The following is a 23,823-nucleotide window of genomic DNA, read 5'->3' as shown; positions in this document are numbered from 1 at the left end:
TGAATCTCAGCACCCACAGCTGTCTGTAACTCCAGTCCTGAGGAATCCGATGCCCTCTTCTGGCCTCCACAGGCACATGCAGGCAAAAACCCCATCGTGTAAAAATAAAATTAATGTCAATTTTTTGGAAAAGAACTTAAAATCATGGGGCATCAGGGTCAAGCGTCAGTTATGGTTCTTGTGGTGAGTAAAGCTACCATTCTTTACAGTTGTATTTATTATTATTTATTATTGTGTACATAAATGATGTCGGGAGGACAGTTTTGTAGAGCTGGTTCTTGCATGCCACCTCTATACGATTTCTGGATGAAACTCAGAGTAAGGCAGTGAGGCGGGAGGTGTCTCCTCGGAGACGCCGCTTTTTGTTTTTAATGGTTTTGAAAATTACAACTGGGATTCAGGGCTTTTGTTCTTTTTATTTTAAATCTTTTTGGGTGTGTGTGTGTGTGTGTGTGTGTGTGTGTGTGCGTGTGTGTGTGCACTCATGCACACACCCCTATAGAATCCAGAAGAACATGTAGGATTCCCCTGGGGCTAAGTTACAGATGGCTACAAGCTTAGGTGGCTTGTTAGGTGCGTGGATGCTGGGACCCAAATTCAGTCCCCTTGAAGAGCAGCAAGTGCCCTTGACCGCTGAGCCATCTCACCAGCCCCTTGTTCTTATTATTTTAGATTAGATTATTATTAGACTGTGCAGAGATCCGGGTGACATTAATTCTATTGTCTCTTGCTCTCTTCTTGAAGAATTACTCCAACACCCCTGGGAGAAGGGAAAAGTACAACCACAATCGGGCTGGTGCAAGCCCTCGGCGCCCACCTGCATCAGAATGTTTTTGCGTGTGTGCGACAGCCTTCACAGGGCCCCACCTTTGGGATAAAAGGTACTTGTGGCCAGAGGCACCTGCCTCCCCTCCCCTGCCTATCCTTTAGTCTTCCCAGACATCAGTCTTTACCCGCGGGTGCTTACTGAGGCGTTAGCTCATTTTGATAGCTGGAATATTTGCTTCAGACATTTGTATTGTGGTACATTTGAGGAAGGCTTTCATCGTTACCCCAAGTCTATCACTTTGACATACACAGGGATTCTTGGGATGTGTAAATTGGAATTCAAAGGGCTTTTATTTGACTCCAGTATCCACTCCACTGTCACAGTAACAGTAAAGGAAGTCATAGCTGCTGGTCCAGGCTTACACTGAAATAGTCCAGCCACACAGATGTCTCCCTGCCTTCATTTAGTGAATGCTTTCTGCTAGGTACTGTGCTAAGCACTTTGTGTTTACGGCATTCTCTCCTCCCATGAGATGTCATCACCATTTATGATAGCTGCAGTGGGACTTTACTGGCAAGTTAGTTAGTTAGTTAGTTAGTTAGTTAATTGGCTTGTTAGTTAGTGAGAGAGTGACTTAGTTCATACTACAGCCTATGTGTGAAGGTCAGAGGACAACCTTGTAAGTTTATTCTCTCCTTCCACCTTATGGATCCTAGAGACTGCACTCTGGCTTGTCAGGGTTGGCAGTGTGTACCCTTACCCCACTTAGCTCTCTCACCCGTCCCGAGCGCAGCAGTTCTCAACCTGTGGGTCACAACCCCTTTAGGGTTGCATATCAGATATTTACATTATGATTCAAAAGTAGCAAAATTACAGTTATGAAGTAGCAACAAAAAGAATTTTATGACTGTGGGTCACTGCAAGGTGAAGGACTGTATTGAAGGTCCCAGCATCAGGAAGGTGGAGAACCATTATAACCCAGACCACAACGACTCTTGCCCCACGCCTATTGCAGCCTCCACACACAACGCTTGATTAGGTGAGGACACTGGGTTTAACCTCCTAATTTCAGTCACCATGGCTCTGTAGTGATGCTATTTTTTTTCTATCAGGTTATATATTGACTTTATGTATTTATTCTGCATACATTGGTTGAGATTAAATTAAGGCCATCTCACGTGCGAGGCACACACTGCTCCTAAGCTACACACCCAAACCTGTTTCTGTTTTTGTCTTAGCTTCCGCTGCGCATCTTCACATACACACATGTGTATTGCACACTCCGCACACCCTGCACACCCCTCTCATCCCTCCCTCACCCCATTGCTCCTCTGTTTTCCCAGACAGCTTTGCTTCTACTTTCAAAATATACTCTTTTAATCGGAAACTGTTTTTATTAATTATAGTATGTTCTTAGAGGTGGCTTTTTCCTTTGCTAGCTGACAAGGTATCATGTTCTGCTTGTTCCAATAATTAATGTTCTCAGCAGGAGCACCTCTTCCCCCTGCCAGGTCTGACTTGCTTCTGTTTGTTAGCTTCCTTTTGTCTTTGAGACAAGGTCTTCCCAGGTATTTTAGGCTGCTCTGGAACGCGCACGGAGTAGCCCAGGTTGACCTGTTTGCTGTCTTCCTGCCTCCTGAGTGCTGGAAGGATGTGTCTGTGCCTTTGAGCCTGTTGTAATGACCCCCCTTTGACTCCGGGAGCCTCGTCCCTTATTCCACTTATTCCGATTAGAGGCTCCATTGTTCTTTTTCCTCTATTGAATTTTCCTCCATGTATTGTGTTCCTCACAAAAAGGAAACCTGTTCTTTCACGTTGACATTTATCTTAACGGATGTCATGGCATCCAGGACATCTTGACCGGCCTTTTGTTGGCCACATGGGCCACAGAACCCTCATGGTTCAGCTGCTTTCTGATCTCTGTCTTCTATTCTAGAAGAGTTGGTGTCTGTGTTCGGTGTGTACCTTCAAGATTCCTTTTCTGGGTGCTAGAGTAGCTTTGTGAGTGGGAAATTACACGGGCTTGCCTTTCTGTAGCTGTCATCTGGGTTTTTAACATGTTAGGAATCACCGGGAACCTGCTTCTAAAGATAATGAGTAGGTATGTATGCGTGTGTGCATGGTTCTGTCATTGGCACTCCGATTTCAATTGAGTGCCTATTCAGCGGCAACATGATCAAGTGTTTCCGTGTGGTAAAGGAAATTAGAAAACACCTGCTCACATCTGTCCAAGTGACTGGAGAAAGTAAACAAACAATTTGCTTAGTAGTTATGAAAATGGGTTTGTTGGCCTTTGGGTTCCAATTCTTGGAGAAGCAAGTTAACCTGCGTCCCCCACTGTTGCTCTGTCCTCTAGGTGGCGCTGCAGGAGGCGGCTATTCCCAGGTCATTCCTATGGAAGAGGTAAAGCAGCCCAGAGTTTGACTGAACCCTACCCTGTATGATAGATTTTCCCTTCCAGAGATGAGATTTTTACTTTTTTTTTAAAGACTTCTTAGTGGGAACTCCACTTGTTTCTTGACAGGAGCAATATACTAAACAAACAAACAAACAAAAATTCTTATTTGTAGAAGAGACAACAGCTTGGACCCAGGCTCTGCCTTTCAGTGGGGATAATCATTTTGAGCAAGCAAACCCATGCCACATGGTCGCCTGAAGCATCAGGGATCTGGGGATTCAGGAGCAGTGTGGGGACCCAGAGGGAAACAGCCGTCTACGAGCCTTGCTTGTGCAGCCTCTGACCTTGTTGGGAGGAGGGTGCTCTGCTCTCTGGACACTTAAATGGAGAACTGCTGATTCCTTTACTAGGAGTTGGTTCAAGGGACAGATAGCTGAGCATTGGTTTCTCTTCAGTATTCACCTTGTAGTTCAGGCTGGCCTTGAACTGATGGCAGTCCTCCCTCAACCCCCTGAGAGCGTCAAGCATTGGCTTGGCGCACAGAAGCCCACTCGTGAGTCTGTCCACGAGCAGCGTTTCAGCCAGCATCCACTGGTGGTAGTGCAGAGACGGTTGGTTGTGGGAGGCTGCACATTGGAAAGACAGATCTGCTAGAGACGGCTATGGCCTCTGCTCTCTGTAGTTTAATCTCCACCTCACTGGTGACATCCACGCCATCACTGCTGCTAATAACCTCGTGGCTGCTGCCATCGATGCTCGGATATTTCATGAGCTGACCCAGACAGACAAGGTAGGATGCAGAGGGCGTGTGTGTGTGTGTGTGTGTGTGTGTGTGTGTGTGTGTGTAAGGGGAAAGTACCTGAAATAGTGTTGGTCCCTTGGGTGCTGATGCAGGTGCCATAACGGTAGGACCCCCTCATCTAAAGCTCTTTTCTTCTCTTTCTTTAAGGCTCTCTTTAATCGTCTGGTACCTTCAGTAAATGGAGTAAGAAGGTTCTCTGACATCCAAGTCCGCAGGCTACGGGTAAGCTTTTGCCTACTTGACAGATGATACCAGAAGAAATGTAATTAAAGATAACAAGGATTGAAGACAGGGGTTTCCTTCAGTTCTTTATAAATTATAGTGATTGAACTTGTAAATAGAGCTGACAGTCCTCAGCTAAGAAGAGAGAGGACAGGTTTTTAATGTGAAGATTGAGGACGCCATTGTGGGGATGTGCAGCTTCTGGAGTTTGAATCCCTGCTCGCCCTAGCCCTGGGATCTTGAGTATATGTTCTTTGTGGGGCACCTCTTAGTTCAGTCTTCTATGAAATGAACTTAATGATGGGTGCTTGCCCTGCATAGATAAAGGACTCTCGGAGTATTTGTAACTTCTGTGTTTTATTTGAATTTCTATAGCATATATATAGCCATTTAAAAATATTTATGGGTATTAAATGTAGGCACGTGTGGGTCATAGCACTGTGTAGAGGCTAGAGGACAACTTTTGGGCATCAGTCCTGATTTCCAGTTTGTTGTGGCAGGGTCACTCTGGTTTCTGCTGCTATGTAGAGTATCATTCTCCTGTCGCCTCCAATCTTGCGAAGGGGAGCTGGGTTTATAGATGCATACACCACATCTGGCTTTACCTGGATTTGAGGAATTTGAACTCAGGTCACTGGGCTCTCAAAGCAAGTCCATTTACATGCTGAGGAGTCTACCCAAACCTATATAGTCAGCAAGCACATGGTTTTACCATATACCCTAATGATTCCTCTCTGATTTTTTTTTTTTACATGAAAAATGAAAATTGGCATTCACACAAAAACCTGTGCATGCATGTTTTAATGACTCTATTAATAATCTCCCCAAAGTGAGAGCAATCTTCAGTGTTCTTCAGTGGATGGATGGTTAAACAAATTGCAGTGCATCTGTGCAATAAAAAGAAAGGAGGTGCTGATAAGCAGAGCGACTCAGTCGGCTTCTCAGTCTAATCAGAGAAGCCAGGATCGAAAGGTCAGGGGCTATGCTTCCATCTATGTGGTGTCTTCAGTGAGACAGAACATCGGACTAGTCTATGCCAAGAGTCCCAGGTCAAAGGATATTCCTGTGTAACTCTACTGAAGTAAAGGAACAGTTTATATGTGTGTGTATAGGCACATACAAACACTTGCTGAATGGTGTGTGTTGCTTATCAACAGTTCTGTTCAGTTTATTTTTAATTCTTTGCAACCTGTCTTTTCCTGTGGTACTCAGGAGTGCACCCAGGCACTCATGCCTACTAAGCCCCTTCTGAGCTACATCCCCAAACCCTGAAACTTTTGGGGTTCGTTTGTTTTTGATATTCATTTAATGCATTTGTGTGTGTGCCTTGTGCCCTCAGAGGCCAGAAAAGAGCATCCAGACCCCTGGAACTGGGGTTACAAACATTTGTGAGCTGCCCTATGGATCCTAGAACCTGAACCTGGGTCCTCTGCAAGAACAGCAAGAGTTTTTAACCCCCAAGCCATCTATCCTGCCCTGAGCAACTCTTGTGTTTTGATGCTACAAGAGCAACCATGGAGGTTCCTTTACCCGGATATGTTGTTTCTGTGTTGCTCTACTTAGGACTCTGTTGATTTTTGTATCTGGGTTTTTGTTTGTGGTTTTTGTTGCTCATTGAGGGTATACTGTCTAGCTTTCAAGCAGTTTGAGAGTCCTTAGCTTGTTTTTATATGCCTTCCCTGAAACCTGTGCTTTGGGTACATCATGTGTCACTCCATCATGAAAAAGCCATATTCTGTGATGTGCTGGGGTACCGTGGGAGGAGCAGATGACCTGTTACCTTGCCTTTTATAAAGGGTCCTCTTCTTGTCACTAGGGACAGGGGACAGTTCACTCAAATTAAATCAAGAGATGTTTCTGGGTGCTGAGTTCCCTTTACAGGGATCAGAATGGAGCCCGGGTTCCTATCCCTCTCTCCCAGGCACTCCTGCGTACTGCTTCATTGGTGGTGGTGGGTGGTGGTAGTGGTGGTGGTGTGGTTGTAGGTGTGTTTGTGTTTGAGATGGAGTCTCACTGTGTGGCCCTGACTGTTCTGGAGCTCTCTAGACCAGACTGGCCTCAAAGTTACAGAGAGCTGCCTGCCTCTGCCTCCATGTCCTGGAACTGAAGGTGTGTGCCACCATGCCCAAAGACAGAGAGTTTTCATAGTCTGCCCAAAGGGCTCAGTCAGAAGTGGGTTACTGCTTTAGTTACTCTTCCTGTTGCTATGATAAAAAATATCCAGACAAAGGCAATTGAAGAGAGAAGGCTCGATTTTGGTTCATTGTAGGAAATTACAGCCCATCGTGGCAAAGAAGTCACAGCAGGTGGAGCATAAGGCGGCTGGTCACATTGTATCCTCAGTGGAGAAGCAGGGAGAGAATGTTTGCTCGGCTCACTTTTTCATTTTTTGTACAATGCAGAGTTACCACTCAAAGGATATCATTTACAGTGGGTGCGTGGGTCTTTTCACTTTCGTGGTAATCATGACAAAGTCCCCAGGGACTTTATCATGCCTAGGGACCTATCTTCCCGGTGATTCTAGACCTTATCAAATTGACGGTTGAGACTGACCATCACCTCCAACAGCAGGCTGTTATTAGCAGGGTGACTGAGTGGTTTGTGGGTTTCTTTGAACAGTATCAAATTCTAGGCTTATGGGGCATCTGAGGTTTGCATGTTCTCGAGCAGTGGTGGCGCACACCTTTAATCCCAGCTCTTGGGAGGCAGACACAGGCATCTTTGAGTGGAAAGCCAACTTGGTCTACAGAGCAAGTTCCTGGATAGCCAGGAGTACCCAGAAAAACCCTGTCTCCACAGGCATCTTTGAGTGGAAAGCCAACTTGGTCTACAGAGCAAGTTCCTGGATAGCCAGGAGTACCCAGAAAAACCCTGTCTCAAAGGAAAGGAGGGGAGAGAAGAGCAGAGGAAAGAGGAAAGGAGAGAAGAAGAAAGGGGAGGGGAGAGGAGAGGAGAGAGAGGAGAGGAGAGGAGAGGAGAGGAGAGGAGAGGAGAGGAGAGGAGAGGAGAGGAGAGGAGAGGAGAGGGCCCTGGGCAACGTGGGTCTTGCTGGGGGTCTTGACTCATGTCTGCCAAAAATAAAAAGGTGACTGTTTGATAAACATTTTCCATTTTGAGAAGTATTGAGCCATAGAAAAGCATGTAAAAGAGTTTAAATTGATTTTTTTTTTAATTGATTGCTGCTCGGTTTTGCCTTTCCTAAAATTTGGCTTCAGTTGGGTTTCTTGGGTTTCTCAGTCTTGTTTTTAAAGCTGTGCCTATTGCTTTTCATTTCAATATATTTAATGAATCCAGAAATGTATTGTTATAATTCTTGGTTGGGGCTGTTTTTGCTGGGTTGAGGGAAGTTTCTGGAGCTCAGTTACAGAGGCAGACATACCAAGTGGGGACAGGAAACAACCTCCAGGCTTAGGCAGGGGGTCGGGTCACAGTTTTCCCACATCTGGATTTAAGATGCTGGCATTCCAAGGCTGTGCCACGGGCTGGATTCATTCACAGCCCTTATTTTCCTATCGCAAGATAAAGGTCAATTTAAAAAAAAAATGTATGCTCCTCTGTTTTGTCTTGGGGTGGGGGGTGGGGCTGTTATATTAGCTTACAGTTTTAAGTTCAGTCCATCGTAGTGGCTAAGTTGAAGCAGCAGGGGCATGAAGCAACTGGTAATGTCACATAATCAGGAAATAGAGGAATGAATGAATGGATGGATGAATGTTCTTGTTTTAGTTTTGGTTGTATTTTGTTTTGTCTTGTTTTGTTGAGACAGGGTCTGGCTATGTAGCCCCGGCTGTCTTGGAATACACTGTGTAGACCAGACTGCCTCAGACTTGGAGATCCATCTTCCTCTGCCTCCCAAGTGCTGACTCTTGTTTTATTTTGTTTTAATTTCCTTTCTTTTCAGAGGCTCGGCATTGAGAAGACTGACCCCACCACACTGACAGATGATGAGATAAACAAATTTGCAAGACTGGATATTGATCCAGAAACTATAACGTGGCAGAGAGGTATGTACCCAGCACAGGCTGCCAGCCCCCTGTACGTTGGTAAACCCACATCTCTCCCGCCTTCAGGATGCTCCTGGGTCAGTATGCTGTCCAGAGTGGATGTATCTTTGCTTTGCTTGTCAGCCTTCACTGCATTGTAGTTGTCCCTTTGTTGGGTTGGTTGGATGTCTGTTCAGTGTTGATTGAAATGCGGATTTCAAGGAAGTTCATGCATAAACCAAAAATAACATTTCTTAAGTTTCAATTTTATGCAGAAAGTTTGGATGTCATGAAGTGGGAAAATGATGTCTAATCACTTGAATCATGTGTGCTTTTTATTCTGAGAACTCTCTGGCAGCGGTGACTTGATTTTTCATATCTCTTTTCCTTCTAATCATTTCTCATGTGTGACACACTTGTCAGCCATCAGTCGTTTGCCTGACCTCACGGCCATACGTTGCTTTTCTCTGTAGACAGTTAGCATAGCTTTGGATTTTATTTTCCGTCCGTCTCCTTTGTATCACAGCAGAGAAGAAATTTTCAAGCCATGCAGAATGCACCAGAAGGCCAACTTACCAACTTTTTTGTTGTTGTTTTGTTTTGTTTTTATTGACACAGTGATTGTCAATGTCCTCTTTATTTTGAGTTTTTGCTGTTTGTTTTGATCATGTAGACCAGGCTGGTCTTGGGTTCTCTGTGTAGCCGAGGTCAACTTTGAACTAGCCCTCCTGCCTCCACCTCTCAAATGCTGAATTACAGCTCTAGACCACCAATATACCATTCTTTTTTTAAAAAAAAAAATTTTATGTACCTTGATCTATGTCTATTTAACATGTGTATATAGTATCTACAGAAACCAGAAGAGGGCATCAGATCCCCTGGAACTGGAATTACAGACAGTTGTGAGCTGCCATGTGGGTGCTGGGAATTGAACCTGGGTCCTGGAAGAGCAGCCAGTGCTATTAACCATTGATCCATCTTCCCAGGCCCCATCTTAATACCTTAAGTATATTTATTTATTTATTGTGTGTATGGGTGTTTTCTTACACACATGTATGAGCTATGTCCATGCCTAGTGCCCAAGGAGACTGGGCAAGAACATGAGATCCCTGGAACTGGAGATCCTGTGAATGGTTGTGAGCTGCCATGTGGCCACTAGAAACTGAACCCCGGTCTTCTGCATGTGCAGTAAGTGCTCTCAGCCACTGAGCTGTCTCTCCAGACCCCACTGCAGTATATTTAGAAGAAGGAAGCTCACCATCTGTTATGAGAATTTAATGCATTGTTTAATCATTTCCTTTAGTGTGTGCATGTGTGTTTGGGAGGGGTTCTCGTGTAGCGTGTGTCTTACGTGTAGAGTGTGTAGCCTTCCCTGAACTTGAACTCTTGCTGCTCAGCCTTACATGAAGTACCACATCTGGCTACTTTTCCTTTCCTGGTGTTTATTGCTTTGCTACAAAAGAAACAACTAGGGAGGAGCCCGATGGAGACTTACATAAGCTCTCTATACGTCAGCCTCTGAGCCTTCGTGTGTTAACCAGCTTGGGAAGTCATTGTTTTATACCACTAACTGTATTAATAACAATAATAACCAATGGGGATGATGATGGTTTTATAGGTCTTCAACTTCACCTCTGTTCCTCAGTGCAGTGGGGGTCAGTTTCTCTGGATGGGGCTGAAAGTTACCTCCCTCCAATCGCTGGTGACCAGACCCCTCCTGAGATGCTCTGTCTCCTGAACATTCCAAGGGCTCTAGGAGCCTGGTTCTGTGAACCCATGGCAAAGATGAGATGTGTCTTTTTGGATTCTGTCGCCCACTAAACAGAGAGAGAGAGCAAGTCCTGGGAAGTGAGGTTTGGGTCGGCTGCTGGTTGACCTGTCCAGGTTACCTGAGGTTATACAAGTGGGTATGTATGTAGTCTGTCATCACCAGAGAATGTGCTAAGGAGAGGCCAGGCCTGAGACCTGGAGTGCTTCGCAGGCATTTGCACTTGGTCTGAGTTGATGGCTCTCATATGGGTGTATGGTCAGGGAGTCACCCACAGAACAATACACACCTCAGCTGTTTCATAAACTGGGTCTCTCTGTGTTTCTCTGCTAATATAGAATGTGCTTTGAAGTAGAGTCCAGATTTCATAATTGTTTGAATTCTTTAGATGGAATGAAGCTTAACCACTCAGCATTCCTTTTGCTTTAAGCACCATTCCCCTGCATTTCTGGTGTGTGGCTGTGTCTCTTATACCATATTCTAGCTTTCAGTCCATTTTGAAGTCAAGTATTAGTAAACTATTGTTAGGCTATGTTTGTTGTTTTAAAACTCTGTTGCTAAAGTGGACATGGCAATGCATGCCTTCAGTCTCAACATTCAGGAGGCATGGGCAGTGGGATCTCTAAATTTTAGGCCAATTATGGTCTACATAGTAAGTTCCAATGCATCCAGAGCTTCATAATAGAGACCTTGTCTCTGAAACAACAACAACACACACTCACTCACTTACTCACATGTGCACACACATACTAAACTCTGCTCCTCCTTTTATGGTCCTGTGTCTTTATGGGATTATTTGTTTACTTTTGAGATAGGGTCATGCCCCCAGCCTAGGAAAGCCTTCAATTTGTTATTGTCCTGCCTCAGCTTTCAGAGTACTGGTGTTCCCCGTGTGTGCTCTCTACCCCACTGTTCCTCCCTCCTCCCTCCCTCTCTTCCTTTACTAGATTGCTCTACCACTGAATTATATCCCCATTCCTTTATTCATGTACCTTTTCTTAAGCACTGTTCCTGCCCTTCCTTTCCACCGTAGTGTTGGACACCAACGATAGATTCCTGAGGAAGATCACAATTGGACAGTCTCCAACAGAGAAAGGCCACACACGCACGGTAACTTCATCTCCAGTAATTGCTCCATGGGAACTAGCTCTCACTGCCTCCGTCCTCCTCCCTCGTCCTCCCCCTCGCCTCCCCAGCGACCACACCGGCAGGTGTTGTTCTGCCTTCTCCCTTTTAAAATGGAAGTGAGTGGGTGTGGCACGGAGCGCTCCTGACAGCTTGTGCAATAAATCCATGTGTCACCTGTGTGGTTTTCCCTCAGCCTTCTTTCCTGGAGGTGGAGAACCCCAAGTGAATATTCTTGCATATAAATTAATTAAAATTGTTTCTCTTCTGTGGCCATTTGGCAGTATTTATCCTCAGTGTAAGAATACCTGTTTTGTCCCCTTTGTGTTAGGGAAACTGTAACCGATATTCCAAGCTGCTTTCACAGGGATAAAATTATAGCTTACTGGTCATGCTACAGCTTTTTATTTTCAAGGGTGGTCTTATGTAGCTCAGACTGGTCTCAAACTTATTATAGCTGAGGTTGACTTTGAACTGGGCTCCTCTGTGAGCTGGGATTGTAAGTCTGTACTACCCCACTTGTTTTATGATGGGCTGGGGATCAAGCCCAGTGCTCTGTGCATGCCAGGCAAGTGCTTTGCCTAGAATACTGACTTCTAAAGAATGATTATTCAAGGCCTCCGAACAATTATAAATTTCTCAACTGTTGGGAGATTACCTAGTTATTTCTATTCCATCCTTGTTAGCTGTTTGTCTAAGCCAAAAGAGATGCCTCCTATAATTCATCCTTCTGGGTTGACACGCAGGGTCTTTATCTCTTTGCCCACAGGCCCAGTTTGATATCTCTGTGGCCAGTGAAATCATGGCAGTCCTAGCCCTTACTACTTCTCTGGAAGACATGAGAGAAAGACTGGGCAAAATGGTGGTGGCATCCAGTAAGAAAGGGGAGCCCATCAGCTGTGAAGACCTGGTAAGTGACAGGCTGTGTCCAGCATCCGGGGGTTTTCGGTGATTGTTAAAAGCAGAGATTATGCTCTCCTTAAAATGTTGCAACGAACTCATCGATGATTTTGCTCATTGCAGAAATTATGAAATTTGTATTTTTAAAAGTTCTTCATAGTGAATGATGGTAGTAGTGTTGGCCTCTTGTAATGGGCCACAAGTGCCAGGTGACTTGAATGATGCCTTCTTCCTGCAAGTATCTTCCTGAGCAAGCCCTGACTAGTTTGTGTGAACACCCAGAGTCCAAGTGTTTGCTGTCATCCTCGGTGCCTCCCCACGACATTGACTTGGAGGGACTCACTGGCCAGACAGTCTTCTGGTTGAGTCTCTTTCTGTTTTGTTTGGTGTTTTGTTGTTGTTTCTTTAGACAGGGTCTCTCTATGTATGTCTGGCTGTCCTAGAATGGTATGTATGTATGTATGTATGTATGTATGTATGTATGTATGTATGTATGTCTGTCTGTCTATGTATACTAGGCTGGCCTGAATCTCCCAGTGTTCCACCTGCCTCTGCCTCCCAAGTGCTAAGATTAAAAGTGTCACACTATGCCCATGTAGCCCAGGCTATTCCCAAATCAATAACAATCCTAGCTTAGCCCCACCACACACACACACACACACACACACACACACACACACACACACACACACACACACACAGAGTCCTGGGATTATTATAATGGTTCTCAGTCTTCCTAACGCTGCAACCCTTTGATGCAACTTACATTGTGGTGATCCCCAACCATAAAATTATTTTATTGCTACTTTATAATTGTAATTTTGTTTCTAATATTAATCATAATATATTTTTTTAGAGATAGAGGTTTGCCAAGGGGTCATTACCCTCAGGTTGAGAACCGATGGATCGTAAGCATACAGCACCACACCTGCTTTAGATTGAAAATTTGAAAGACTGTTTGTATCAACATGCATCAGTATAGCTGGTGTAGTGGCAGACAAATTTAGAAAAAGGGAGGAAAATATTGACTTCGTTTTCACAGTTATATGTGTTTTAAATGTTAACACCCGCCGGGTGGTGGTGGCGCATGCCTTTAATCCCAGCACTTGGGAGGCAGAGGCAGGTGGATTTCTGAGTTCGAGGCCAGCCTGGTCTACAGAGTGAGTTCCAGGACAGCCAGGGCTACACAGAGAAACCCTGTCTCGAAAAAACAAACAAACAAAACAAAACAAAACAAAAAAGTTAACACCCAGATCTTAAATTTAGAACCACATTAATGAATAGAAATAGTTGAATAGAACGGTTGCTCGATTTTAGTTCGTGTTCGCCGCTGGTTTTGTTGAGCGATAATTAGATACCTTAAGAGGGGGAGCTGGATTTAGGAGTTGAAATCAGATTTCTGGCTAGTATTCTGGCTTCCGCTTTGGGAAACATACATTGATTTTGATTTATATACCATTTCTGCTCGGATACCAAAGTTATAAATAACTCATTGCTGATGGAAGTACCGTATCTGCTCTAAACTGGTCTAAATGGATTCCCCACATCAGCCAGCGGCCGGGCTTGATTGAGGCGTTTGTCTCCAGCGCCACATGCTCTTTCAGAAAATCGTATGTGAAAGCCGTTTGCATTCTGCTTCCTCTCCCTGCTAAGATAACTGGTGGCTTCCATAGTACAGCCAGGAAAAATAAGAAATAAAGATGAATGGCTGAGATTAGGTGTAAGCACTAATTGCTCCAAGATGGCTAAAATGAATGAGTGCTGAATTTTGGTTTCAGGAGATCGGATTTCTGCTAGCACGAGTTGATGCTTCACGGGCTTGTCTTGCAGGGTGTGAGTGGGGCGCTGACAGTGCTGATGAAGGACGCAATCAAGCCCAATCTCATGCAGACCTTAGAGGTGAGCTGGGTAACTCCCGGGTCCAGAATTCATGTCCTCTATTCAGAGCCAAGAGATTGGAAAGCAAGCTTTCCTTGCAGAATCAGACACCTTTTTTAAAAGATTCTCCAAAGTCAGTCTGTTATGGGAGCATTGTGTGTGCCACAGCATGCATGGAGAAGTCAGAGGACAACTTTGTGGAGTCAGTTTTCTCCTGGCACTTCTACTTGGGCTTTGGGATTTGAACTCAGGTCTCCAGGCTTGCAAGGCAATCTCCTTTATCCAGTGAGCCACCTTGCCATCCCATAGAAGCCTTTTCTACTGGTCATCTCTTTCCTTACTTTCCTTCTTACTGTAGCTGGGGTGAGAGGATGTTGCTGAAATAAAATGGATGCCTTTGGGGCTGGAGGCATAGGTCAGCGGCAGAGCGTTTACTCGGTATGCAGAAGGCCCTGGATTTGATTCCTAGCACTGCCATGGAAAGGAGGTGGTGTTTTTGAAGTTTTTCCTCCCAGAAGGCCTTTTTTGTTTTTTCTCAAATTCCAGCTAAATCCTAGCCCTTTGGCTCATTGACCCCATTGTGAAGCCAGGTTGGCATTTGCTTATGACATCATGGTCTCCACAGGGCACACCAGTGTTTGTCCATGCTGGGCCTTTCGCCAACATTGCACACGGGAATTCCTCCATCATTGCAGACCGGATTGCACTCAAGCTGGTGGGCCCTGAGGGCTTTGTAGGTGAGTTCTCACGCATCCTCAGTGGGCAGCCATGTGTTTATCTTATATCACAGAGTGGCGGTGGCGATTTTACAGTTGCTTCCCTTCCTTGCAGTGACAGAAGCAGGATTCGGAGCAGACATAGGAATGGAAAAGTTCTTCAACATCAAGTGCCGGTATTCTGGTCTCCAGCCGCACGTGGTGGTTCTGGTGGCCACTGTCAGGGCTCTTAAGATGCACGGGGGTGGCCCCACGGTGAGGACCAAGGACTGGGAGAATGGCTATCAGGAATATTCCAGGCACTGGAAGGAGGTTTCATGACTTGTCTCTGGGTCTGCCTGCATTCCTCTCCTCTTAATTACCCTCATGCTAAACACGGTGCCAAAAGCCAGGGGTGGCCATACACAGGCTATGTCACCCTAAGGGACAGATCTCCTTGTGGCATTTTGAGGAGACCCAAACTGTCTTTATGACTGACTATCTAATCCCCTCTAAGGGCTTGTGCTTGGCCCTACTGATATTTAAAAAAAAAAAAAAAAAAAAAAAAAAAAAAAACAAAAAAAACAAAAAAAAAAAAAAACAGTGTTAACCAGTTATTTATACATCCAAATCTAATTTTCCTTCTTAATATTGATACTGGCAGCCAGGCAGCCAAGCACTGAGCTGAAGCAGGAGTCAGCTTGTGAGTAGCAGCCCTGGCTGACAGGGCTCTGAGAGCCCTCAGTATGTTGATGTAGCTGACAGAGGCCGTGGAGGAGAAGACAGGACCTCTGGCTGGTACATGCTACAGGCAAAGGGTGGGCTCCCTCAGGATCAGCTCCAACCTGCACTTGATGTGTTCTCCTGAACTCTTGCTGATTAGAAATTACACTTAGTATTTCCCCATTTCTTCTTTGTTTTTTTGTTTGCTTGCTTGCCTCTTGAGACAGAGTTTCTCTGTGTATCCCTAGCTGTCCTAGAACTCACTATGTAGACCAGGCTAGCATCACTCATACCTACTCCTCCTGCATCTGCCTCCTGAGTGCTGGGATTGAATGTAGTAGCACACCTGGCTTCACATCTTTTCTTTAGATTAGCATGTCAAGTTCCTTATACTGTTCATTGTAGTATTACATTTCTGTTCCTTAGGCACTGGTATTGTAACCTAGGGAACAAGACCTCCCTTGTCTACAGAATAGAATCTATCTCTTGGAGCAGTGGCATGAATTTGTTCTTATCCAGCAATTTTGGGGTGTTTTGGGTTTCTTTTCTTTGTTTTCAGGATGTGGGGAGGCTGTCTTAGTTTGGGTTTCATTGCTGTGAAGAGAGAGACACTATGACCACAGCAACTCTTCTAAAAGAAAACATTTCATTGGGGCTGGCTTACAGTTTGAGAGGTTTAGTCTGTTATCACCGAGGTGGGACACAGTGGCAGGCAGGCAGACATGGTGCCGGAAAAGGAGCTGAGAGTTCTACCTACATCTTGATCCACAGGTGGCAGGAGACTTTGCCACACTGGGTGTAGCTTGAGCATGAATGACCTCAAAGCCACCCACACAGTGACACACTTCCTCCAACAAGGCCACACCTCCTAATAGTGCCATTCCCTATGCTCAAGCATTTAAACACATTAGTCTGTGAAAGCCTGTACCTATTCAAACTACCCAGGGTTACACTGGGAATTGAACCCACAGCTTTGCCTGACAAAATTTTACTACCAGAGCTTCTTAGTACACTTATGTTCATTATAGTGGGTTTTGTTGTTGTTGTTGTTGATATTTTTGGATTTTGTTTGTTTGTTTTGGTTTTTTGAGACAGGGCTTCTCTGTGTAGCCCTGGCTGTCCTGGAACTCACTCGGTAGACCAGGCTGGCCTCGAACTCAGAAATTCACCTGCCTCTGCCTCCCAAGTGCTAGGATTAAAGGCGTGCGCCACCACCGCCCGACAATTATAGTTATTAATATTTAAATTAGAATTGAGTTACACGTTAACATAAAAAGCACTTTAAATGAAAAACAACTATTTTTTTTTAAAACAAAATATAGGCACTGTGTACTCTTCCTGTCTTTTCTATGTCTGGTGCACTAGAAATGGTGGATTCTCTTCTGCATGTAACCTTTGGAGAGATCATAGTCCACTCAGTAAGAAAGTGAAGGCTTCATTAGGGAAGTAGTTTTGGCCTTGGGCCCCTGTGAAGCTACTTTCTAACCCCACCATTACCTCTGCAGCCCTTAGCCAAGGTGCCCCGACTAGACTTTCCCTGTTTAGGACACACGTTTCTGCTAGGAATGCTATAGGTGGGCTGTGTTCTTCAGATCCTACCCAGCATCCTCACGCCACAGCGTGACCAAGGGCAGCTATGAGTAAAGCCCACGAAGCCTTAAACTCACTAAAAACATTGAACCCTTGGGAGAAGAGGGAGTTTTATTTTTATATTTTTTATTTTTGTAGCTCAATATGCAGTTTTTAGCTCAATATGCAGTTTTTGAGTGTGAACTGTGTAGGTGACAATATTATGTTGCAAAGTCAAAAGGTTGGACCTGCCTGGGGTTCTGAGCCCCACCTCCCTGGCAGTCCTGAAAGGAGGCTTTTGCCTGTCTAGCGCTGTCCTGGAGCCAGGCGTGTGGGACGGCATGTGGAAAGTCACTGCTTCCTGTTTATCTTCCACCTGGCCTTTCAAGAGTCTCAACACCATAGACTGGACATGCAGACCTGTCTTCCTGGAGAAGAGAAGACCCAGCTAGAGGCTTTTTAATCACTGTGTTGCCTACAGTAACCACTGGGTCAACCTTGAGCCATTTGCATGTACCATACAGTAGGGTTGAGCCAGTTCTCCAGATCAGGACCCAGGCCCTTCCTCCTAGAGACACAGTGGGCTAACTGCTTTAGAGTTCCCATGCCTCTGGGTCTGCTCTACCTCGGAGGAAGAGAGCCTCGACATTGTGCCCTCAGCCCCTTTTCTTGGGCTCAGGCTGGCCTCCAACTGCTGAGTCGATGAGGAACTTGTAGTGATTTTCCTTCTGTCTTCTGAGACTAGGGGTCCAGGCACACACTGGGTCTTGTTTTCCCGTCTTCATTGTTCATCATCGCAGCTAAGCCCCTACCCCTCCTGCCAAGGTATGAGCGGCCATGCTCCTTACAGGCCTGACCTATCTGTAGTGACATTCAGGGCTGGTGGCTGTCTTTTCCCCACACACACTCACCCTTACTTCCATTCCACTGGTGTGTGCTTCATTCACTGGGATCCGTGTTCTGCCACAAGCATACTTCTGTCTACCTTTTCCTTCATCCGTCTGCCCCCTCCCCCCCATCTCACCTCACAAAGAACCACCTGACTGCTCATGGCTCTGTGGTCTCACGCTCCAAGTCCTTTGGGCAGGAAACAGCTTCACGCTGCTGCCAGTTATTCTCTGGAGCATGCAGCCACTTGCCTTTCCCAGTGCACTAGGCACCACTTAGCTCCAACAGTAAGTTGGAAACACACCTGACTTTCTTTCCTTTCTTCCAGGTCACCGCTGGACTGCCTCTTCCCAAGGCTTACACAGAAGAGGTAACTACGATTATTTCTGATTAGTTGTCCTAGGAAACCACACCCCAAATCAGCATGTTTTAATCTGGACAGAGGGGGCAGGTCCTTGTGGGTGCCAGAGGACAAAGCCTGCAGTGCACTGGAAATGACAGTAAGGAAGTAGCAGCGAGTACAATTGGCTCATGGAGGATGGCAGAGAGCCATTGCCCTAAACCAGTCACGGGCAGTTTGCTCCCAGGGAACAAGGCTGTATCTGGAAGCTTTTTGTTGCTATTTGTTAGAGATGGGGGGTCCTGTTAAGTAGTCTAGGCTGTCCTTGAACTCCCACTAGGATTAGAGACATGTACCCCATACCTAGCTGGAGAGAGTCATTTCCGATTGTTACAACTACTTCCAGAAGTGTTATTGGCATCTGATAGGTAGAAGACAGGATGGTTGTTAAACAGCTGGGGTGTATAAGGCACCCCATCCCAGTAATAAAAATGACAGTAATGCTGGAGTTAAGAAGCCCTGCCCTAGACTGCCACGCTGGAGTCCTAAATGCCATTAAATCAAGCAAGAAGAGAGCTTTACAAACAACCTTTCTCTCTGAAAACCCAAATCCAAATTAAAGACCTGAGACAGAGCCAGTAAATGTCCTGGTTGAGGTTGGAGGCACGTCTTCTGTAAATGGATTTGGCCTATTGGACAGGAGCTCAGAGAACAGTTCTGAGCTCTTTTTTTCTTCTTCTTCATACTGATATCATTTACCATCAAAGAACCATCCCTGGGGCCACTGTGAGTCACTGCATAACCGATGGGCCCTTGGATAAGATGCAGGGTCAGCTCTGCCGCCGTTGATTGAATTTCTCTGTCCTTCTGGAGGCTCTTACATTATCAGGCGGTTCGGGGTCAGTACGGCCCCCAGATGAAGTTTGCAAAATTGACTGGAAAAAAAGATGGTTGGTGCTTTGAGTCTGCCTGTCTTCTGAGCTGTGATTTGCCTTTTATGGTCATCTGTGTGATTCAGGCGTAGGAGGGGAATTCACAGCTCTGGCCCTCCTGCTACCCCACAGCCTTTCCTGTGTCTAATTACAGTGACTGCCCCGAACTGGCCCAGCTGCTGTCTTCATTTAAGAAATTCGGCTTATTTAAAACTGTTCTCAGTCAGTCTTATATATTAATTGTTTTTTTATGTGACTAGAAGTAAAAACAAGAGTGTGCTTTAGACTATCAGATTAATCTTGATCTTGATTACAGTTAAGGGGAATCACAAGCTGCTTGTTTCTGCCGATAACCTTCCTACCTTCCCCACTGTTTTAGGCAAGTAAACACCAAGTCATAGTGCTAGGTTTTCCTTGTGATCCGGCGTGTTTCTGTGAGGACAACTACGTTCCTATTATTTACTGGTTTTTCTTGAGACACGATCTCACTTTATAGCTCTGGCTAATGTGGAACTCACTCTGTAGCCCGGGCTGACCTTGAATTCATATATATATATATATATATATATATATATATATATATATATATATATATATATCCCCTTGACTCTTCTATTTTTTAAAAATACTAGTACTTTGAAGTTAGTTACTTTTTTTTTAATTTTGATTTATTGCTGGGATCAGACCCAGCACTAAGTGGGACTCCTGCGTGCTACCCTAAAACCTTAGCATTTTAAATGATATGCCCTTTCTTTACAAAAAGAAAATTTGACACTATAAGAATAGTTTTAAAAACGGGTTTCCTTTAACACTTAGTACATATTCTCTTGACTGGAGAGGTAGCTCAGTTGGCAGTCTGATTGTCAAGCACACATGAAGCCTTGGGTTTAATCCCTGCTGCCACACAGGGCCAGCCAGCTAGTGCATGAGTGTCAGTGTTGGCACACCTGGAAAGTTCAAGGAGTGGAATCAAAAACTAGAGGTCATCCCTGACTATATAGCAAGTCTAAGGTGAGCCTGGGCAACATGAGATCCTGTATCCATCTATCCATCCATCCATCCATCCATCCATCCACATAGACAGACAGTTAGTTAAATTTGGGGGGACATATCTAGTGGAAGGAGAGAGCCAGCACCTACAAACTGACCTTTGATTTCCATGTTCATGCCATGGTACAAGCAGCAATGAGGACATACACAAAGACACAAATAAATGTAATTTGAAAATAAAATAAGTAGCCATGCTTGGTGGCACATGCCTTTACTCCAAGCACTTGGCAGATCTCTGTAGAGTTCAAGGCCAGCCTGATCTACAAAGGACAGCCAGAGCTACATAGTTTTTAAAAAAAAAATTCCTTAAGGATGTTTCAAGACAAGAATAGTAGCACACTCCTATAATCCCCACTTTAAGAGAGTGAAGCAGGAGGATCACAAGAGCCCAAAAAATATAGTAAGATCCTGTCAGGAAATAAGTAAGTAAGGTCTGGAGCAATGGCTCAGTGGTTAAGAGCGCTGGCTTCTCTTCCAGAGAAACCTGGGTTCAATTCCAGGTCCCCACATAGTGGGTCACAACCATCTGTAACTCCAGTCCCAGAGAGGATCCAGCCCCCTCCTCTGGCTTTCAGGGACACTGCATACACATGTTGCAAAGACGTGCAGGCAGACATCTATACACACAAAATAACTAAGCTTTAAAAAAAAAAAAAAGTTTTGTTTTGTTTTTTTTTTTTTTTTAAAGAATTAAATAAATAGGGACTGGAGAGGTGGCTCAGTGGTTAAGGGCAGTGGCTACTCTTCCAGAGGACCCAAGTTCATTTCCCAGCACCCACATGGCAGCTGACTGACAACTGTCTGTAACTAGTTCCAGGGGCTCTGACAACCTTACACACATGCAAAACACCAGTGCACATAAAAAATAAATAAATAAATAAAAGGTTTTTAAATTAAGTAATATTTCTGATAGTTTCATTACTTCCCTTTAAACTTAGATTTTATAGTTTTTGTGGGGATAGTTGGCATATGAGAATATCAGTACACTGCCCAGAACAAACTCTTATTTTCAAGATTGATTTATGTGTAGGAAACTTTGTTTTTATTCACATGTCTCTGCGCACAGGCATGTGCATGGGTGGGTGTTATCTGGAGAGACCAGAAAAGGTCAGCCTTAGAGCTGGAGTTACAGGCTGTTGTGAGTTGCCTGACTTAGGTACTGGATCCAGATCATTTCCTGTGGAAGAACAGGAAGTGTACACTTAACCACTGAGTTATTGGTCCCATCCAGTCCCCGGGTTGTCTAAATAGTATTTTCTTCTTTTATGAGCCTTGGGAAGACTCATGGTTGAGTTCATTAAATCCTCTGAAACTTCACTGACTTATTACTTGACAGTCTTTATGGCTGTTGGGTCGTATGCTGGGCTCTGTCATGATCAAATGGCTCCCACTAAGAAGAGTTTTGTTGCACGCCTTGGGAGTTAATAAGCTGTGAATGTCATTTAAGTGGAGACAGTAGACTCATCCCCTTCAAAGAACCAAGAGGCCATTGTGTGTTTTCAAGGTGCGGGGAGACAGCAAAGCTTCAGTCCTGTGCTATAGACAGGGGTCGCTGCTCCCTCCCTCCTCCAGCAGCAAGCATTATGTGGGCAGTGCACCAACGGCCCTCCTGGTGGCCCACCACCTTCTTGGCCTTCTTCCAGCTCAAAGACACACCATCCCTTTTTTATTTTTATCTTATTTATTTCTTTGAGACAAGGATTCACTGTGAACCCAGGCTAATCTCAACTTGTCTATCCTCCAGCCTCAGCCTGCAGGGTGCTGGGATTCCAGGTGTGCCTGCCATGCCTGGGGACAGTCTCTCTTACATGGAGGCAGCAGCTGTTTTCAGGTCAGCTTGCTTTGACCTTACAGGCCATTTTCTACTGTTTCACAGGACCTGGACCTGGTTGAAAAGGGCTTCAGTAACTTGAGGAAACAAATAGAAAATGCTAGAATGTTTGGAGTGCCTGTCGTCGTGGCCATAAATGCATTCAAGTAAGTGTAAAATATAGAGAAAGGAGGAATGTAGAAAGCTCCAGGAAACAGTTCCTGTTGCAAGTGCAGTGCTGCTTTTAGCTGGGTTTAGCTCTTCACTTACTGCTTGTGGTTTAGCTTGTGACATGACAGGCAAGCATGTGTGTGTGAGCCACCTCACCCCCGTGGTCCAGAAGTCAGAACTGCTCCCGAGGGCCCTCTTCTACTGAGCAACTCAAAGAGCATGCAGGCTTGACAAGAAATGTTCTTTTTGGTTGTTCCAAGGCCTTTTGTGCTTACAGAGGAGCAAAGCCTGCAGAATGCCTTTATTTCTCTGGGTCAGGTGGGACGCTGCGTTGAGAGGGCTGAATGTATTGAGCTAGAAGTGTGCGAGCAAGAGCTGTGTGGGCTGCTTGGCACTTCAGCACTGTTCAGGGTTTTCAGTAATGCCCTCGCCGCAGCGCAATGGGAAGCAGCAATTTTTAAAGCTAGTATTTACTGATTCCCAGTGGTGCGCTGGGATTGTTCCACACACTTTAAATGCATTCCTGTCTAAGCCTCATAACATCCCTGGGCAGCACTTCTGCGATTCTTTCCATTTCTTCCTTGTAGGAGCCAAATAAGGAACTGGCCAAAGGTCATAGAGCTGAGCTTAAAAGCAGGCAGGACTGAGTGGTGTCCATTTTTCAGGCAGTAGTCCTCGTGGGCTTCAGTGGCATAAGCAAGACACACTCTCCCCTCCCAGCTGCCTTCCATTCTTTAACATGAAGCTCTCCTGTGCAGGACAGATACAGATGCTGAGCTGGACCTCATTGGCCGCCTCTCCAGAGAACATGGGGCTTTTGATGCTGTCAAGTGCACCCACTGGGCAGAAGGGGGCCAGGGGGCCTTAGCCCTGGCTCAGGCTGTCCAGAGAGCTTCACAGGCCCCCAGCAGCTTCCAGCTCCTCTATGACCTCAAGGTGGGTTGCTTGCTCTATGTGGACAGAACCAAACCAGAGTCAACTCTGAGTACAAAATGCCTCAAGTGTGGAACTTGTGTGCATGTGTGGCTATGGGTGGCCTTACCGGTCCGATTCCCTCACGGGTGAGTCACCCACAACTGCAGCCTGGACTCTGAGCTCGAGACATTCGTCTCACAAACACAGATGACCTCACACCCTAACTTTGTAAAGCTTATAATATATACACCCCTCTGTGGGTGGAGCCAACCATGTGACTCAATGCATTGAAGCCTTTCACTACCGCATCAGCCGGATCTTAAAAAATTGGCAAGGGGCTGGCTATATATGATTGGCAATCTTTCTGACCACTTCTCAGTAACACTTCCTTGCATAGTGTTCCTTCAAGTTCAGAGAAACCCTAGCACCAAAACCAAAGCGCCTCCACAGGCTTTGTCAGAGTCTCCATCCCCAAGTCAGGTGACTCGCATCTAGCCTTGCAGAAGCAGTTTGTCCCATGGCATATTGCAGCTAGCTCAGAGAATGCCATTATTAGATGGAGTTGCATTTCGGGATGTGACAGGGTGTTAGCTGTCAACAGTAATTAGGAACTTTGTTTGGATTGTGTACATTTTGTTCATTCTGCTTGTATTCTTTAGGCTACATTTTGATTTGGTTTTTCAAAGGCTTTGGGAAATAACCACAAAAAAGATTGGTGCCTGGATTAGTTGACTCAATCACTAAAGTATCTACCACGGGAGCATGAGGACCTGAGTTTAAATCCCCAGCACCACATATAAGAACCAGATGTAGTGGTGCATGTCTGGAAAGGCCAGTGCTGGAGACGTGTGTGTCTGTAGAGTTAATTGCCAGCCAGTGTTGCCAAAT

General features: G+C 45.2%; 1 protein-coding gene across 2 annotated transcripts in view; it reads left to right on the top strand.

Annotated features, from left to right (window-relative positions):
- Mthfd1 (methylenetetrahydrofolate dehydrogenase, cyclohydrolase and formyltetrahydrofolate synthetase 1) overlaps nt 1–23,823 on the top strand; it is a 65,290-nt gene that overhangs the window by 33,338 nt on the left and 8,129 nt on the right. For both annotated transcript variants that reach the window (XM_076921964.1, XM_076921965.1), the window contains 13 exons: nt 745–881; nt 3,126–3,172; nt 3,850–3,957; nt 4,117–4,191; nt 8,090–8,192; nt 10,973–11,049; nt 11,834–11,974; nt 13,795–13,863; nt 14,468–14,579; nt 14,674–14,813; nt 18,046–18,087; nt 21,916–22,016; nt 22,779–22,956. In XM_076921964.1, coding sequence (XP_076778079.1) covers nt 745–881; nt 3,126–3,172; nt 3,850–3,957; nt 4,117–4,191; nt 8,090–8,192; nt 10,973–11,049; nt 11,834–11,974; nt 13,795–13,863; nt 14,468–14,579; nt 14,674–14,813; nt 18,046–18,087; nt 21,916–22,016; nt 22,779–22,956 — 1,330 coding nt within the window. The remainder of the gene's footprint in view (nt 1–744; nt 882–3,125; nt 3,173–3,849; nt 3,958–4,116; nt 4,192–8,089; nt 8,193–10,972; nt 11,050–11,833; nt 11,975–13,794; nt 13,864–14,467; nt 14,580–14,673; nt 14,814–18,045; nt 18,088–21,915; nt 22,017–22,778; nt 22,957–23,823) is intronic.

The sequence above is a fragment of the Arvicanthis niloticus genome, chromosome 23 (genome assembly GCF_011762505.2).
Source record: "Arvicanthis niloticus isolate mArvNil1 chromosome 23, mArvNil1.pat.X, whole genome shotgun sequence".
Lineage (NCBI taxonomy): Eukaryota > Metazoa > Chordata > Mammalia > Rodentia > Muridae > Arvicanthis > Arvicanthis niloticus.
This window is presented reverse-complemented; position numbering and strand designations above follow the sequence as displayed.